The 16869-nt window shown below is 47.6% G+C and overlaps 1 protein-coding gene across 1 annotated transcript; it reads left to right on the top strand.

Moving 5' to 3' along the window:
* The first annotated feature begins 9111 nt into the window (after positions 1 to 9111).
* On the top strand, positions 9112 to 11964 carry LIAT1 (ligand of ATE1). Its single transcript, XM_028109186.1, has 2 exons — positions 9112 to 9316; positions 11471 to 11964. The coding sequence occupies exons 1-2, from the start codon at positions 9112 to 9114 to the stop codon at positions 11962 to 11964; spliced, it is 699 nt and encodes a 232-aa protein (XP_027964987.1).
* Positions 11965 to 16869: the final 4905 nt, after the last annotated feature.

The following is a 16869-nucleotide window of genomic DNA, read 5'->3' as shown; positions in this document are numbered from 1 at the left end:
AATTCTTACTCTTAAAAAGTTTTTTTAAATAATAAAATAAAATTCTTACTCCTATTGATGAAGTTATGGAACTTTAAAAAAATCATTTTAAAAATAAGTATTAGGGACGCCTGGGTGGCTCAGTTGGTTGGGCGACTGCCTTCGGCTCAGGTCATGATCCTGGAGTCCCAGGATCGAGTCCCGCATCAGGCTCCCTGCTCAGCAGGGAGTCTGCTTCTCCCTCTGACCCTCTTCCCTCTCGTGCTCTCTATCTCTCATTCTCTCTCTCTCAAATAAATAAAAAAAAATTAAAGAAAATAGTATTATATGCATTGGACAACAAAGTCAAGCATCACAAAAGAAGATAAAGTGAAAATTGTCTCTCCTGATTCTTATATATCCTTTTAGCACTATGCCAGGCCTACACACACACACACACACACACACACACACACACACACACACACACGTATATATACTTTTTTTTTTTTAAAGTATGCTCTATGGCAGCGTGAAGTCCAACACAGGGCTTGAACTCACGACCCTGAGATCAGGACCTGAGCTGAGATCAAGAGTCAGATGCTCGGGGCGCCTGGGTGGCTCAGTCCTTGAGCGTCTGCCTTCAGCTCAGGTCATGACCCCAGGGTCCTGGGATCGAGTCCCGCATTGGGCTCCCTGCTCCGTGGGAAGCCTGCTTCTCCCTCTCCCTCTCCCCCTGCTTGTGTTCCCTCTCTCGCTGTGTCTCTCTGTCAAATAAATAAATAAAATCTTAAAAAAAAAAAAGTACAGATGCTCAACCAACTGAGCCACCCAGGTGCCCATATATGGCATATATGTTTTACACGTGTGTTATTTAATAAGCATTTATTTCTTTTAAAGTTTATTTAGGGGCACCTGGGCAGCTCAGTGGTTAAGCATCTGCCTTCAGCTCGGGTCATGATCCCAGGGTCCCGGGATCGAGCCCCGCATCGGGCTCCCTGCTCCGCGGGAAGCCTGTTTCTCCCTCTCACACTCTCCCTGCTTGTGTTCCTTGTCAAATAAATAAATGAAATCTTTTTTTTTAAGATTTTATTTATTTGAGAGAGAGAATGAGATAGAGAGAGAGCATGAGAGGGGAGACGGTCAGAGGGAGAAGCAGACTCTCTACTGAGCAGGGAGCCCGATGCGGGACTCGATCCCGGGGCTCCAGGATCATGACCTGAGCCGAAGGCAGTCGCCCAACCAACTGAGCCACCCAGGCGCCCCTTAAATAAATGAAATCTTAAAAAAATAAAATAAAATAAAGTTTATTTATTTTTAGTAATTTCTACACCCAGTGTGGGGCTCAAACCCACAACCCCAAGATCAAGAGTCGCATGCTCCTCCGACCGAGCCCGCCATGCGCCCCTAACAGGTACTTATTGAGTGCTTGTTGTATGTCAAGCACTGCTTTAGGCGTTGTAGGTACAGCAGTGAACAAAACAAAATTTCCAGCTCATATTCTATCAGAGACAGAGGAGGCACAAACAACTAGATGTAGATGTCAAAGGATGATGAGTGCTCTGGAGGAAAATAAAGGACAGTCAGGGACGTAGTCAGGAAAGGCTTCTCATAAGGTAATATTTGAATTGTATCTACCCTCCACCATTTGGTAGGTAGGACCTGTGAATTAAACTGACAGAAGACAGATTTACAAGAGAATGAAAGTTTTAATTATCTATACACCAGAGTTTACAAAGAAAAAAATGTGGCCAAGGACGGGGCCAGGTGCTTGAGGCTTATGCAATCTTAGGCTAAACAAAAGAATAGGGATTTGGGGCTTCTAGGTGGGGAGGGAATAGGGGAAGGTGACCAGGAGAAGTATGGTAAGCAAGGGTTGTCCAGTAAGGTTTGTTATGCAGATTGAAGTCAGTGACTTCTTGGAACTAAGAGTTCATTTCTTCTGGATTGGGAGAGGGAGACATCTCTACAAATGTAAATTTCTTTTATAAATGTCAATTTCCTTTACAAGAGCTTTTTAGAGTTTTCCTGTGTCTGCTAGTTCTCAATGGCCTTTAGCTCAAAATAAACCATATTCCAAAGAGGTATATTTTGGGGTGGCATATTCTGGTACCCTTTAGAATGAAGGCAGGACGTCTAGAGCAAGAGTGTTCTGGGGGCACCAAGCATAAAGACGGGAGCTGAGCTGTCTCAGCATGTTGAAGAAGCAGCAAGCTCAGGGGGGCTGGAGGGAAGGGAGGAGGGGCTGGCAGGTGTTAGCAAACCATTTACACTGCTCTGCATTATTCTCTGCCATGAGCACTCTCTTGGCCTCTGTCCCGAATCGGTCTAAATCAAGCTGCCTCATTCTGTTTCAGAAGCTGCAAGGGACTCCACCATATGGATATAGTGCAATTTATTTAACTGGTTGTAGGGTTTTCCTTTAACTTTTTTTTTTTTAAGGTAACATGAGATATGAAGTGTGCAAAAAAGAAAACCACAGGCCCAAAATGGCATCACTTAGGCCAAGTCAGCTAACCAAGACTTACCTAACCTAACTGCAGTTTCAAACTCCCAGAAATGTAAACTTTAACCAGTCGACATGGAATCTCCTGGTCAATACTAGGAAATTTAATAACATAACCCTTCCACTCCCCTTGGGAGGGCAATTTGCCTAAACAATACATTCCTTGCTAATAATTTCCTTCCTTCCTCCCTTCCTCCACCCTTCCTTCCTTCCTTCCCTCCTTCCTTCCTCCCTCCCTTCCTTCCTTCCTTCCTTTCCTTCCTTCTTTCCCACCTTCTTTCCTTCCTCCCTTCCTTTTTTCCCCTCTCTCTGTCTTTAAAAACCTTTCTTTCATTTGGCTCAGCGGAGCGTCTCTCTACTTGCTTGATATCAGGATGCTGTTCAATTCATGAATAGATTGATAAGGCCAATTAGATCTTCAAATTTATTCAGTTGGAGTTTTGTTATTTAACAAGTGAACATCAGGAAGCGGTTGGAGTGGGTAATAAAAGGAGGAAAGATAAAGAGCAGACTTGCTCTTTTTTTTTTTTTTAAGATTTTATTTATTTATTTGACAGAGAGAGACACAGCGAGAGCAGGAACACAAGCAGGGGGAGTGGGAGAGGGAGAAGCAGGTCTCCTGCCGAGCAGGGAGCCTGATGTGGGACTCGATCCCAGGACCCTGGGATCATGACGTGAGCCGAAGGCAGACGCTTAACGACTGAGCAACCCAGGCGCCCCTCTTTTTTCTTTCTTTTTTTTTAAAAGATTTTTTATTTATTTATTTGAGAGAGAGAGAATGAGAGATAGAGAGCATGAGAGGGAAGAGGGTCAGAGGGAGAAGCAGACTCCCTGCTGAGCAGGAAGCCCGATGCGGGACTCGATCCCGGGACTCCAGGATCATGACCTGAGCCGAAGGCAGTCGCTTAACCAACTGAGCCACCCAGGCGCCCCCTTCTTTTTTCTTTCTTTTAAGATTTTATTTATTTGAGAGAGAGAAGGCATGAGAGGGGGAGGGTCAGAGGGAGAAGCAGACTCCCCACTGAGCAGGGAGCCTGATGTGGGACTGGGACCCTGGGATCATGGCCTGAGCAGAAGGCAGACGCTTAACGACTGAGCCATCCAGGCGCCCAAGAGCAGACTTGCTCTTAACAGTTGCAAAGAAAGCCCAGGGCAAGAGTAGAAATGGAGGCCCACATACCCTATGTCTAAATATTGAGTTATAAATTAAATTGACATACTGTTAAATAAAAGATGTACTATTTCCCACCTGACAAACAGACCTTCATAACAATCCGCAAGGCTAGATTTTAATTTAGAATTTCAGTGCCTTTGAGGTTCTGCACCCAGCCCAGGGCCTGCCACCCCTCTTCCCATTCCCAGCTCCATCCTGCACTGACAAGGTCCTTGAATGAATAGGTCCGGACACCTCAGTCTACCTATCGAGTTGCCATCTATGCTGTCCTTGGCCCAGGGCTACTTGGGAGGATAGGCTCAGGAAAGTGGCCCACACAGGCCCTACAAAGGGGCTGGGGTCATTTGGGCAACAAAATCCAAGATGCCGAGACTCAGATTGTGGGTTGCAGGGTGGGGGAGAGGGACTAGGAGAGCAGGACTCGATTCCACAGACTTCCTGTCCCTGAGGAGGGAGAGAGCTGGAGGAGAGTCAGAGCGTGGTCCCGTGAAGCACAAGACCCAGGGCGAGGTCTCCCCTTGCCCAAGTCTAAGGCCGGTGCTGCTGAGGAATGGAAACCGCCTGGTGGCCTTGGGAAAGAAACTGAGCATGGAGACAGCGGGCAGCACAGAGCAGGAAGCAGGAACCAGAGTAGCCCAGCCAGCCACAGGGACACAGGCTGAGCAGGGTGGGGTAAAGTCACAAGCTCTCCAAGGCATGCCCACGTCAAGCGCTGGCCAAAGGGAAACTTGATCCTTATAAAGAAACCTCAGCTTTTACCTGCTCAAAACAATACCAGCCACTGAGACCGCAAGGAGAAAGTATAAATCAGGAAGCTGTAACAATTATAAAAACACTATCAGCTCTTCTTTTTTTTTTTTTAAAGATTTTATTTATTTATTTGAGAGAGAGAATGAGAGATAGAGAGCACGAGAGGGAAGAGGGTCAGAGGGAGAAGCAGACTCCCTGCCGAGCAGGGAGCCCGATGCGGGACTCGATCCCGGGACCCCGGGACCATGACCCGAGCCGAAAGCAGTCGCCCAACCAACTGAGCCACCCAGGCGCCCACTATCAGCTCTTCTGTCCGTCAGAGAACATCATGGTAAAATCGATGGCTCTCCTGCAAGAGATGTAGAACTAGGAATGTGGGTTTTGTCACCAGTAAGACTCCAAAACCTGACCTTTACTGCCCACCTGCGTGTACCCATTCACTGTTGTTCCCTTAAGTTTTTCTTTCCAGCTTTTTTTTTTTTTTAAGTAAACTTTACCCTCAATGTCCCCCGGGGCTAGAACCCACAACCCCAAGATCAAGACAGGCAGGCTCTACTGACTGAGCCAGCCAGGCACCATATTTCCAGCTTATCTTTTAACTCAGGCAAAAGATCCCACAGGCATAACCTCCTGTGATAGAAACCGAAACTACCCTCTAAGCAATAAGGACCGCCCTGACCACCCAGACCAGTTTGAGCTCAACCAAAGACTCACAACTGTGCAGAAAGACCTAGTATGAGAGTTATCTCTACCTCATTATAATGCTAAAATCTGATGCTGAAATCTCCACCCAGGGAGGAGCTGAAACTCATTAACGTAACATACAATGTACGCACGCTTAGGCACATTTCCTTAAGACCCAGATGTGACCTTATGCCCACCTCTACATCCAATGACAAAACTCCTCTTTCTGAATATTGATCCTAACCCTAAATAAAAGAGACCCATTCACCCCTGCTCAGGGAGTCACAGCATTGCAAGTTATAGCTTTGGAAGTTTAATTCTTCATGATCTCCTTATTTGCCGCAAATAAAATTTCCTTTGTCTGACACTCCACCTGGTGTAGTCTCTATCTGGAACTCACCAAGGACGGAACTCACGTTAGTTCAGTTGCAATTTCAGGCCTGACTTGGCGGCCAATTAACACAGAGATTGAGCAAGTCACTTTGCAAGCAATTTTTATGATTATTCAAAAATGTATTCCCGGGGCCTGGGTGGCTCAGTCAACTAAGTGTCTGCCTTCCAACTCAGGTCATGATCCCAGGACCCTGGGATCAAGTCCCACATCTGGTTCCCTGCTCAGCGTGGGGTCTGCTTATCCCTCTCCCTCTACCCCTCCCCCCTGCTTATGCTCGCTCTCACTCACTCTATCAAATAAATAAATAAAATGTTTTTAAAAAAAAATGCAAACCCCAAAATCCCAAAAATGCATTCTTGGGGTCCTGGGTGGCTCAGTCAGTTAAGTGTCCAACTCTTATTTTGGCTCAGGTCATGATCCTGGTCATGGTCATGGGATCGAGCCCGGCATTGAGCTCCCCACTCTGCAGGGAATCTGTCTGTCCCTCTTCCTCTGCTCCTCCCCCCACTCACACTCTCTCTGTCTCTCAAATAAATGAATAAATAAAATCTTTTTAAAAAACGTATTCCTTTGCTGAGTGTGAATTTTCTCTTTCAAAGCTGAATGGCTGGCTCAGCATAACCTCAATGAAATCAGGAACAGATATGTGGTCAAGGGGGGGCCTGGGTGGCTCAGTCGTTAAGCGTCTGCCTTCGGCTCAGGTCATGATCCTGGGGTCCTGCGATCAAGCCCCGCATCGGACTCCCTCCTCAGCAGGGAGCCTGCTTCTTCCTCTCCCACTCCCCCTGCTGTGTTCCCTCTCTCACTGTGTCTCTCTCTGTCAAATAAATAAAATCTTAAAAAAAAAAAGAAATGTGGTCAAGCCATCTCCTGGCAGATGAGCACCCAGGCAAGGAGGACCATTTGAGAGGGAAGCCATGCCAGCCTTTCTTGGAAAGGGAGAGAAGACAGCCTTTCCAAGCACCTGCTGCAAGCACCAGGGTGAGTAGGGCAGTGTACCTGGAAAGCAAACCCTGACATCTTGTCTAGCCGGTGATCATTTGCACAAGGGATCTCTGTCATTTACATTTCACTTAGCTCCTAGGGATAAAAGCAGACAGGCAAGGGGCAGTTTCCAAGCACTCACCGTGTATAGAGTTGTGCTGGACAAAATTGAGAGCTTGCCAGTGTCTGAGAGGACTGAGGACACACATACTGAATAACAGAAGGGTCCCTTACAGAGTAATGTGTCCACACATGCCTGTGTGTGGATCAATACTAATGACTGTCATTACTGAGTAAAAGAGTGCCAAACTTGATAGATTTGACGCAATCGCCATCAAAATCCCAGCAGGCTATCTTGAAGAAATAGACAAGATGATTTGAAAATGCATATGGAAAAGCAAAGGCTCTAGAATAGTCAATCTTCAAAATGAACAGAGCTGGAGGACATACACTACCTGATATCAACATTTGCTATAAAGCTTACAATAACCAGAGGGGTACCTGGGTGGCTCAGTCCGTTAAGCGGCTGCCTTTAGCTCAGGTTGTGATCTCAGGGTCCTGGGATCGAACCCTGCATCAGGCTCCATGCTCAGCAGGAGTCTGCTTCTTCCTCTCCCTCTGCCCCTCTGCTCCCCCACTTGTGGCTCTCTCTCTCTCTCAAATAAATAAAATAAAATAAAATAAAATAAAATTTTTAAAAAGCTTACAATAACCAGGACAGTGTGGTATCAGTGGAAGGAGAGACAAATAGACTGACAGAACAGAATAGAATCCAGAAATGGATTCATACATATACAGTTAGTTGATTTTCCAAAAAAGTGCCAAGTCAGGCCAATGGGGAGAGGAATGTCTCTTCAATGAAAATTGCTGAAACAACTGGAAATCGATTTGAAAAAAAGAAATCTTGACCCTTATTTGACCTTATTGACAAAATTAATTTGAGGTGGATCATGGACCAAACCTTAAATCCCAGGCCCATAAAGCTTCTTGACGAAAACAGAAGACTCTCCTTGAGCAGGTTACAAAAAGGAAGAAAAACCCTGCTAAAATGGCTTCATCAGAATTTAAAATGTCTGCTTATCAAGAGACACTATTAAGAAAATAATTGACAAGCTGCAGACCTGGAAAAATATCTTTGCAGCCATAAAACTGAGAAAGGATGTATATTCAAGACATGTAAAGAGCTCTTACAAATTGGCACTAAAAATAAAAACATTCCAATTACAAAATGGGAAAAGACTTCCAACAGACACCTCACAAAGATATACAAATGGCCAATAAGCAGTTGAAAAAGCCCTCAACATCATTAGTCCTCAGGGAAATGGCCCGTACAACCACAGGGAAACACGACTTCATACATACTAAAATGGCTAAAAAAAACCCTGATGTTCCAGTAACCTATTGCTGCATATCTTGTCACCCCAAAACTTAAAAATGTCAACCATTATAATCATTTTATTATCTCTTACAATTTCTTTGGGTCAGGAACTCTGGAAGGGCTTGGCTGGGTGAGACTGGTCTGGGGGGTGGGGGAGTGGTCTCTCCTGCTGTTGCAGTCGGACTATGGCTGGATGTGGAAAATCGGGGACTGGAGCAGCTGGGGCCTCTCGCTCTCTCTCCCTTCACATAGTTTTATGGTCTTTGCATGTGGTCTTGTTTGGGCTTCTTCACAGCATGGCAGCCTCCAGGTACTCAGACTTCCTTCCAGGGGGTTCAGGTCTCCAAGGCTAACAAGGATGCTGTTGCATTACGTTTTATGACCTAGCTAAGAAGGGAGAGCATCACTTTCACCACATTCCACCAAACCCACCTAGATTGAAGAGGAGTGGAATTAGACTCTGTCTCTTGATGTGGAAGTGGCAAGATTCTAGAAGAGCAAGGGGGGGGGTGATGAGAGCTATTAACTGCAGCCGTTTTGGGAAAATACAATCTGTGGTGGATAAACCTGTCAAGAAAAAGCAGGCAGATCACACCAGGCCTTGTAAGCCACACTAAAGTTCAGTCTTGATAGGTATTGTGATGGGGACCCACTGGACGGCTTTAAGCAAGAGAGTGAAATTAGCCAACTGTCTTTAAAAGTTCGTGGCAGCAGGTGTGTGGATAAAGAATTTGCGAGGAGGGTTTGGAAGCAGGGAGACCATTTAGGAGGGGGGGTCCAGAAGTTCACGTGCCAGACATGGCCAGAGTCCCGGCCCGGGTGAGCGTCGGGGAAGGAGGGCCGCCAGGTTTCCGCCTGTCCAGCTATTTTGTTCACTGAGAACCACGGAGAAGCAAGTTTGTTTGAGACGCGTTGGGCTTGAAAGGCCACGGTAGACGAAGGAGACTGGAACTCGGGAGATAAAAAATTTAGGGAGACAACCAACAGCATTTTAAAAGGCACGGATGTGGACGTATGTGTCAGGCCAAGTTTTAGAAACTCTCTACTCACTCCTCCGGACTCGCCTCGGATTGTGCCAAGTTCTCACACAGGCTGGAAGGCGCGTGCGCACACCTACGTCCCCGGGTGGCTCCTGGGCGGCAGCTTCCGGATTGCGCACGCGCGGTGGGCGGCGGTCGCCATGGAGACGCGTGGTGCTGGCCGGGCGCTTAGCTCCTGCGGCCGCGGGCTCGGCGGCAGGGGTCTTGGGCTGTCCCTGGCGCCGGTGGCGGCGCGGAGGGCGAATGGACTGCCGCGGCGGAGCGGGGGCGTCGGGGTACGGCGAAGAGGGCGAGGACGGCGAGGACGACGAGGAGGAGCGAGAGGGTGGCACTGCGGGCTCTCAGGGGGCTAAACTGCCCCCCATCGCAGGCAGCGCCTCAGAACTGAACAAACGGAAGGTGAAGAAGAAAAAGAAGAAGAAGACCAAGGGGTCCAGCAAGAGGGACGGTAAGACGAGCAGCTAGCGCAGGAGCCTCAGCTCCCCGTACCAGAGTTCTCCAAGCTCACCCATCCCCAGCCTTCCCAGAGACCCGCATCTACTTGGGAACCTCTTCGCACCAGAAACAGAAACTCGCCAGTCCCAAACAGAGGTCCTCCCGCTCCCCACACGTACCACGTAACGCAACACAGTGATGACCCAGCCCCCTCCATAAAAACCATACATGTCCACAGAGACCCCAAATCCTGCACAGAGAATTTTCAACATCCACGGAGACCCTCTACCCCACAGAGATCCCCAGCATTATTCCCGCAGAGCCTCCCAGCGCCACACAGCAGCTCAGCTTTGCACGGATACCCTCTCAATTTCCTAATCCCTCAGCTAAAACTCAGAATCTTAAATAACCACACTTTCCCCACAGAAACGTCAAGCCCTCCTACAGAGATTCCCTCATCTTCACAGACACTTTCCCCAAGCCTAAGATACTAAGACACTGGGACAAACAGGCACAGAAACACAGGCTTTTGCCTTCTGCCCCATGCGTTAAGGGCACCTGCCCTCTCAATGTTATGCAGACATCCTGTAAATGCATAGAAAGTATCTTTCCTGCACGGGCTGTCTCCTGCCATCCCCCGTTCGCCAGGGCCAGCCCTCAACTGCGCACACACCATCACATCAGTCACTGCTGCATACTCTTGTAATCCCCAACACCCTCAACAACACCCCCTTATAGCATTATAACCACCAAATAAAACTAAAGTACAGATGCCCCATCCAGCCCACCCATTCCCAGGCTACACATACGTATGGGTACTCGGCTACACACTCATGTGCTTAAACCCCACCGGCCAAACACTTCCTGGACACATGCACGCAGGTTCTCACTCCAGTCTCTCCCAAGGACACCTCACATGCATACACACACCAACACCTGCCACAATCCCACAGAGTGCCTATATCTCACCAAGTTCCTCTCCCAGAACCCCGCAGATTTCTTGACAAAGGCACTGAGCACCCAGTTTATGGAGAGAGAGTGCAACAGTGACATAGAAGCACCTGCCTGTGAGTGCTAAGTTTCCAGTGTCACTTGTGTGGTCCCCTTCTGGGGCTTTGACTGTCAGGGAGGTGGCTCTCACCTCCAGCACGGGTAGTCCGTGGTTCAAGTTTTGGGGCCCTGGCCTGTAGCGTGTAGAGCTGGTACCCCCAGCGAGCTGGAGGCAGAGGGACTGGCAGTCTTCCTCGTGTCATGCTTGTAGTTTGGGAAAGGGAGCAATGGGAGGGTTATAATGACTTCTTCAGGTGGAATCCTAATAGAAAGGCAAGGAAAAAATTCTGGAGTTGAGGTCAAAAAGCCCCATGTGTATCTGCAAAACCAAATTAGGAAACCTGTTGTCCTTTTGGCTTACTTTCCTGCTCTGGAAATTATAGTGGCATGTAATTCATATGGTCAGCAGGGGACACCAAATAGTTTTAGAGGAATAGGAAGGCATAGAAATGTCCAGAGAGGACTTTTTTCCTTATTTTCTCTTTTTTTAGGGGGGAATTGTCTCCCCCAAAGTAGAAGGATGAGCTGATGAAAGAACCATACTGTATGAGGGCTGTACAATTCAGAAATGCTATTAATTAAAAAAAAAACAACAACTCAGTACAAGCCACACAGCAGAAAAGTATTTCCTGGCTTGGCATGATATTGCTTTGCACAATCAGATTTAGGAAGCTTTTCTGTTGTTCTCCATTTCTCCCATCGTAAGTCCAGACTAGGGGTGGGGTCATAGACTCCTCAAACTGGAAGGTACCTGGATGAGATATGGAGCATGAATGGTGCGGTGCAAAGAATAGGAACAGGGCACTGGGAGCCAGGCCTGTGTTCGAATCCTGACCCCTGCCACTTACTATGTGATGTTGGTAAGGTAGACTTTTGGAGTTTCAGTTTCTTCACCTGGAAAATAGGACTGATAACCTTTATCCAGAGGACCTGGCCTCTAGTACGTGCTCAGTAAACAGTTCCTCCTCCAAAATGACTTGAGGGAAAGCCTAGAGCTGGTGGGTGTGTAGGAGGCTGGTGGGCTTGGCTCTCTGAGCCCTAGGCCAGGAGGGGCCTCCACCTGCTACACCTTCGGGGACTTGGGCAGCACACCTGCTAACTCGGCTCGTCTGCTCAGCAGATAAACATCAGAGTCCAGGCCTGAAGAGTCAGCAGCTGCCCTCATCCTTTCACGACATCTTAAGTCCCAGCAAAGATCATGGCCCCAGGCAAGAGCACAAACAGGACAAAGGTGAAAACAGGCCCATCCCCCCTTACCCCTCCACTGTAAGTCTCCCCCATTTTGCCGAAATAGAAGACAACCTCTCCAACCAGATCAACGAAAGCCTGCGTTGGGACGGAATTCTCGCAGACCCAGAGGCCGAAAGAGAAAGGATTCGCGTATACAAGCTGAACCGGAGGAAGCGGTACCGGATCTTGGCCCTCAAGGGCTTCCACTCTGACCTGGGTGGCCAGGAGGACCCCGAGAACCTGCCATACCTCCCGGATAAGGAGAGCAACACCGAGGGCAGGCAGCCCGCGCCGAAAGCCGGCCGGCCCAGCCACGGCTTGGAAGGAAGCCTCACGCCCAGGCTCCTGCGCTCTGATCTGGCTGCCGCTCTGCCGGAGTGAAAACCCAGCCCGACGCCAAGTCCGCACCGCCAGTTTCTGTGTCCCAGAAGAATAATAATAAAAGGAAATCAGAGCGCCTGAAGGAAGCAGACGTCTGGGGTGTCGACGGCGCCCGCCTCTCCTTCCACCAGGGCGCTTTTCATGGCCCGGGGAAGGCACAGCCATGTAATGGACACAGCCCTTTCTGGATTTTTTTTTTCTTAGATAATTTGGCATCTCTTTGTTATTTAATTTCTCATCACAGATGTCTGTAATCTTCCCCTCTAAAAGAAAGAATGTGTAGATTATATCAATTCCAACTCTTAAGCTAATTTAATGGGTAAAACTCCTCACACAGCATGCTTCTTTAGGCCCAACGAAAATGCCCCAAATATCCTGGAGGCTTTTTTTTTTTTTTATTTTTTTTAATTACATACACTCCCTGCCCTTATGTGGTCTTCAAAATAACTGAGTTCCAGAACTCCATCCCTGGGAGATAATTATGAGAAGTCTCAAAAGAGGTATTGCTTCTCTTCTAAATATGGTCATCCCAGGGAGCAAATTGGTGGTTGCCAGAGGGGAAAGGGGTTGGGGGTGGGGGAAACAGGTGAGGGGGCTCAATTGTACAGTGATGGATGGTAACTGGACTTGTGCGGTGATCACTTTGTAGCGTGTACAAATACTGAATTATGATGTCGGACACCTGAAACTTATGTAGTGTTACATACCAATTTTACTTCAATTAAAAAAAAAAATATATATATATATAGTCCTCCTCTAATCCCCTAAAACAGCATTTTAAGCAAAGTTCTGGAACATTAAAAAGGTCCTACTATACTACTTGTCCTAAATTAATATTCTTCCCTTGCACCAATATTTATTGAGTGGGGGCCAATGTGTTGTGTTAGTTTGGGCTCTCCAGAAGCAGACCCTGAATCAAAGACTCAAATGGAAATAGATTATTTGGGAGCCAAAGGAAAGCTCAGTAGAGAAGGCACAGGGAGGGGAAGACAGCCAATCCAGGGACACGGTCAAGCCAGTTTCCATATTGGCTAACTGGAGCTTAATCCCACTGGGAAACACTATCAGGATTATCCCCCCTGAGTTTGAAGAAGCTGGGCCCTTCTACTGCCCATAGGCATTGGCTGAGGGATGGCCCCGGGGGTGTTAATTTCCTGGCATTTCCAGCCTGCCAAACAGGTCGGCCCAGAGGCCTTCCTCAGGCACAAAGACGCAGACTGGGAGGTGTAGGGGATGGGGTAGTCTCTATGCAACATGGTGTAGGGACCAAGAGGGAGGTAGTGGAGGTTTAAGATCAGGTTCCTGCCTTCCAAGGAATTGAAGACACGCATTATACTTGGAAGAAGTTGAAAGCCAGTACAAAACATTATAGAATGCTTTTTTTTATTAAGATTTTATTTATTTGAGAGAGAGAGAAAGAGAGAAAGCACATGGTGGGGGGAGGGTCAGAGGGAGAAGCAGACTCCCTGCCGAGCAAGGAGCCCGATGCGGGACTCGATCCAGGGACTCCAGGATCATGACCTGAGCCGAAGGCAGTCGCTTAACCATCTGAGCCACCCAGGCGCCCTACAGAATGCTTTTCTGAGAGAAGCAGAAGTGGTCATCTCAGTCCCTGCTAGCCCCAGCTGACAGAGAAGCCCTCTTGTTACCTTTCCTTAAATGGCCACTTACAGAGTTGTCACCACTGCTTGTGTTCTCTCGCTGTTTCTCTCTGTCAAATAAATTAAAAAATCAAAAAACAAAAAAACTTCCAACGGACTGAGTGCTTCCTAGGGGCGAGGCACTATGCTGAAGGCTTTATTTATCTATCTATCTATTTATTTATTTATTTATTTTTATTTTTTATTTATTTTTTTTAAAGATTTATTTATTTGAGAGAGCGAGAATGAGAGAGAGAGTACATGAGAGGGGAGAGGGTCAGAGGGAGAAGCAGGCTCCTCGCCGAGCAGGGAGCCCCATGCGGGACTCGATCCCGGGACTCCAGGATCATGACCTGAGCCGAAGGCAGTCGCTTAACCAACTGAGCCACCCAGGCGCCCTTATTTATTTATTTTTAAAGATTTATTTATTTATTTATTCGACAGAGGGAGACAGCGAGAGAGGGAACACAAGCAGGGGGAGTGGGAGAGGGAGAAGCAGGCTTCCTGCTGAGCAAGGAGCCCGATGCGGGGCTCGATCCCAGGACCCTGGGATCATGACCTGAGCCGAAGGCAGACGCTTAACCACTGAGCCACCCAGGCACCCCTTTATTTATTTTTTTAAGATTTTATTTATTTATTTGAGAGAGAGAGTGAGAGAGAGCATGAGAGGGGAGAGGGTCAGAGGGAGAAGCAGACTCCCCACTGAGCGGGGAGCCCAATGCGGAACTCGATCCTGGGACTCCAGGATCGTGACCTGAGCTGAAGGCAGTCACTTAACCAACTGAGTCACCCAGGCGCCCTATGCTGAAGGATTTATGTAAGTACTGCCTTTGATTCCCACAGCACCGAGGTAGGTAGGTGCATCCCTGTTTCCAGATGTGGGAGGTAGTGCTCAGAGAGGTTAAGCAATTTCCCTGAGTTCACATAACTAGCACATAGTGGGAAGGATAAAAATTCAGCTCTGATGTCAAAGCTCATCATTTTAACCACTACACCAGAATATCTCATAGCAGAAAGGTGACTACAGGCCACCCCCACTCTCACCACCCATGGAAGACAACACTGCAAAGTGACCAAGGCATCCTGAGGCCTCAGACTCTCCCATACACCGCACCCCCAGCCACTATGGTTGATCCAGAGGGCATGGGAGAGAGCAGCCCAGCCGCTCCACCCTCTGCTGTCTTTACCTTGAGCCCTGGGGCCTCAGGCAAGGTCCTGTGGCTGAGGATGAACATACGTCCTGTCTCCTCCTCTCTGTGGGGACACACCAAAGCCCTTGTTCCTCTTCGCTTGATTCTATAGGTGCCCCTCAACCTGGACAGCAGCCCAGGGAGGGCCATTCCTGTCTGCTGGGGGGGTCCCTGCCAGAGGAGGCTGCTAACCCCCTCTCCGCGGGGGAGGACAGGGCTCTTCCGAAAGTCCCTTTGCTATATTTTGCCACAATACGATGGCCAGAATGAGACACTCAGGCGCCCCCATTGGAGAGTTTTGCGCATTGATATTTTAGGTTGGGGTGTCTGCACAGTCGCTGGACAGACTGTCCTGGTGATGGTGTAGTGCTCACCTCATCAAAGGCTGAATTTCACAAAGAGATATGGATTCAGCGGCCGGCCAATAGATGTAATTCAAAGAAACCACAAAACAAATTACAGGCGTGTGGAGCAAGAGGGAATGTAGGAGAAATAAAACCAGGGTCTCAAAGTCTGGTGGTTTGGGGGCCTTGGGGCCAAACAAAAAAGTGCCTACTTGTGGGGCACCTGGGTGGCTCAGTCATTAAGCGTCTGCCTTCAGCTCGGGTCATGATCCCAGGGTCCTGGGATTGAGCCCCGCATCGGGCTCCCTGCTCAGTGCGGAGCCTGCTTCTCCCTCTCCTACTCCCCCTGCTTGTGTTCCCTGTCTCACTCTGTCTCTCTCTGTCAAATAAATAAATAAAATCTTAAAAAAAAAAGTGCCTACTTGTAACCTGGAACCTTTTTATTACTGAGTGGTATTCCATTGTGTGAATATACACCACAGACATTTCAGTCCCTTCAACATATGGCTATTGTGAATAAAATTGTCATGAACATGCTCTTTTTTGGACCTATGTTTTCATTTCTCTTGCATGAGTATTTAGTGGTATTTCATTGTGGTTTCACTGTGCATTTCCCTGGTATGACGTTGAACACCTTTCATTGTGCTTATTTTGCATCCATGTATCTTCCTTTGTGAAGTGTCTGTTCAAGTCTCTTGCCCATTTTTATCTTATTTTTTAAAAGATTTTATTTATTTATTTTATTTTTTAAAAGATTTTATTTATTTATTTGAGAGAGAGAATGAGAGATAGAGAGCACGAGAGGGAAAAGGGTCAGAGGGAGAAGCAGACTCCCTGCTGAGCAGGGAGCCCGATGCGGGACTCGATCCAGGGACTCCAGGATCATGACCTGAGCCGAAGGCAGTCGCTTAACCAACTGAACCACCCAGGCGCCCAAAAGATTTTATTTATTTAGAAAGATTGGGGGAAGGGGCAGAGGGAAAAGGAGAGAGAGAAAATCTCAAGCAGACTGCGCTGAGCGTGAGCCCAACACAACACCCTGAGATCATGACCTGAGCCAAAATCAAGAGTTATATGCTTAACCGACTGAGCCACCCACGCGCCCCCTCTTGCCCATTTTTTTTTAAAGATTTTATTTATCTGAAAGAGAGAGAAAGAGCACAAGCTGAGGGGAGGGGCAGAGGGAGAAGCTCCATCCCAGGACCCCAAGATCACGACCTGAGCCAAAGCAGACACTTAACCAACTGAGCCACCCAGGTGCCCCTCTTGTCCATTTTTAATCAGGTTTTTTATTTTCTTTTTTTTTTTAAAGATTTTATTTATTTATTTGAGAGAAAGAATGAGAGACAGAGCACATGAGAGGGGGGAGGGTCAGAGGGAGAGGCAGACTCCCTGCCGAGCAGGGAGCCTGATGCGGGACTCGATCCCAGGGCTCCAGGATCATGACCTGAGCTGAAGGCAGTCGCTTAACCAACTGAGCCACCCAGGCGCCCTTTTTTTTTTTTTTTTTAAAGATTTTATTTCAGGTTTTTCATTTTCAATGTTGACTTATAGGAGCTCTTTGTATATTCTGGATGTAAGTCCTTGTCAGATGTAAATATTCTTTTCAGCCTGTGGATTACCTTTTATTTCCATAACAGAGTCTTTGAAGAACAGAAGTTTATATATAAGAGAGAGTTTGATGTATTTTTTTCCCAGATTTTCTATTTCATCTTGTGCCAGTTTGGTAAG

The sequence above is a fragment of the Eumetopias jubatus genome, unplaced genomic scaffold, assembly GCF_037043125.1.
Source record: "Eumetopias jubatus isolate StellerSeaLion01/CBP00866 unplaced genomic scaffold, mEumJub1_p1.0 scaffold_10, whole genome shotgun sequence".
NCBI classification, from domain to species: domain Eukaryota; kingdom Metazoa; phylum Chordata; class Mammalia; order Carnivora; family Otariidae; genus Eumetopias; species Eumetopias jubatus.
Note: the sequence above shows the minus strand (reverse complement) of the source record. Positions and strands in the feature narration are given on the sequence as shown.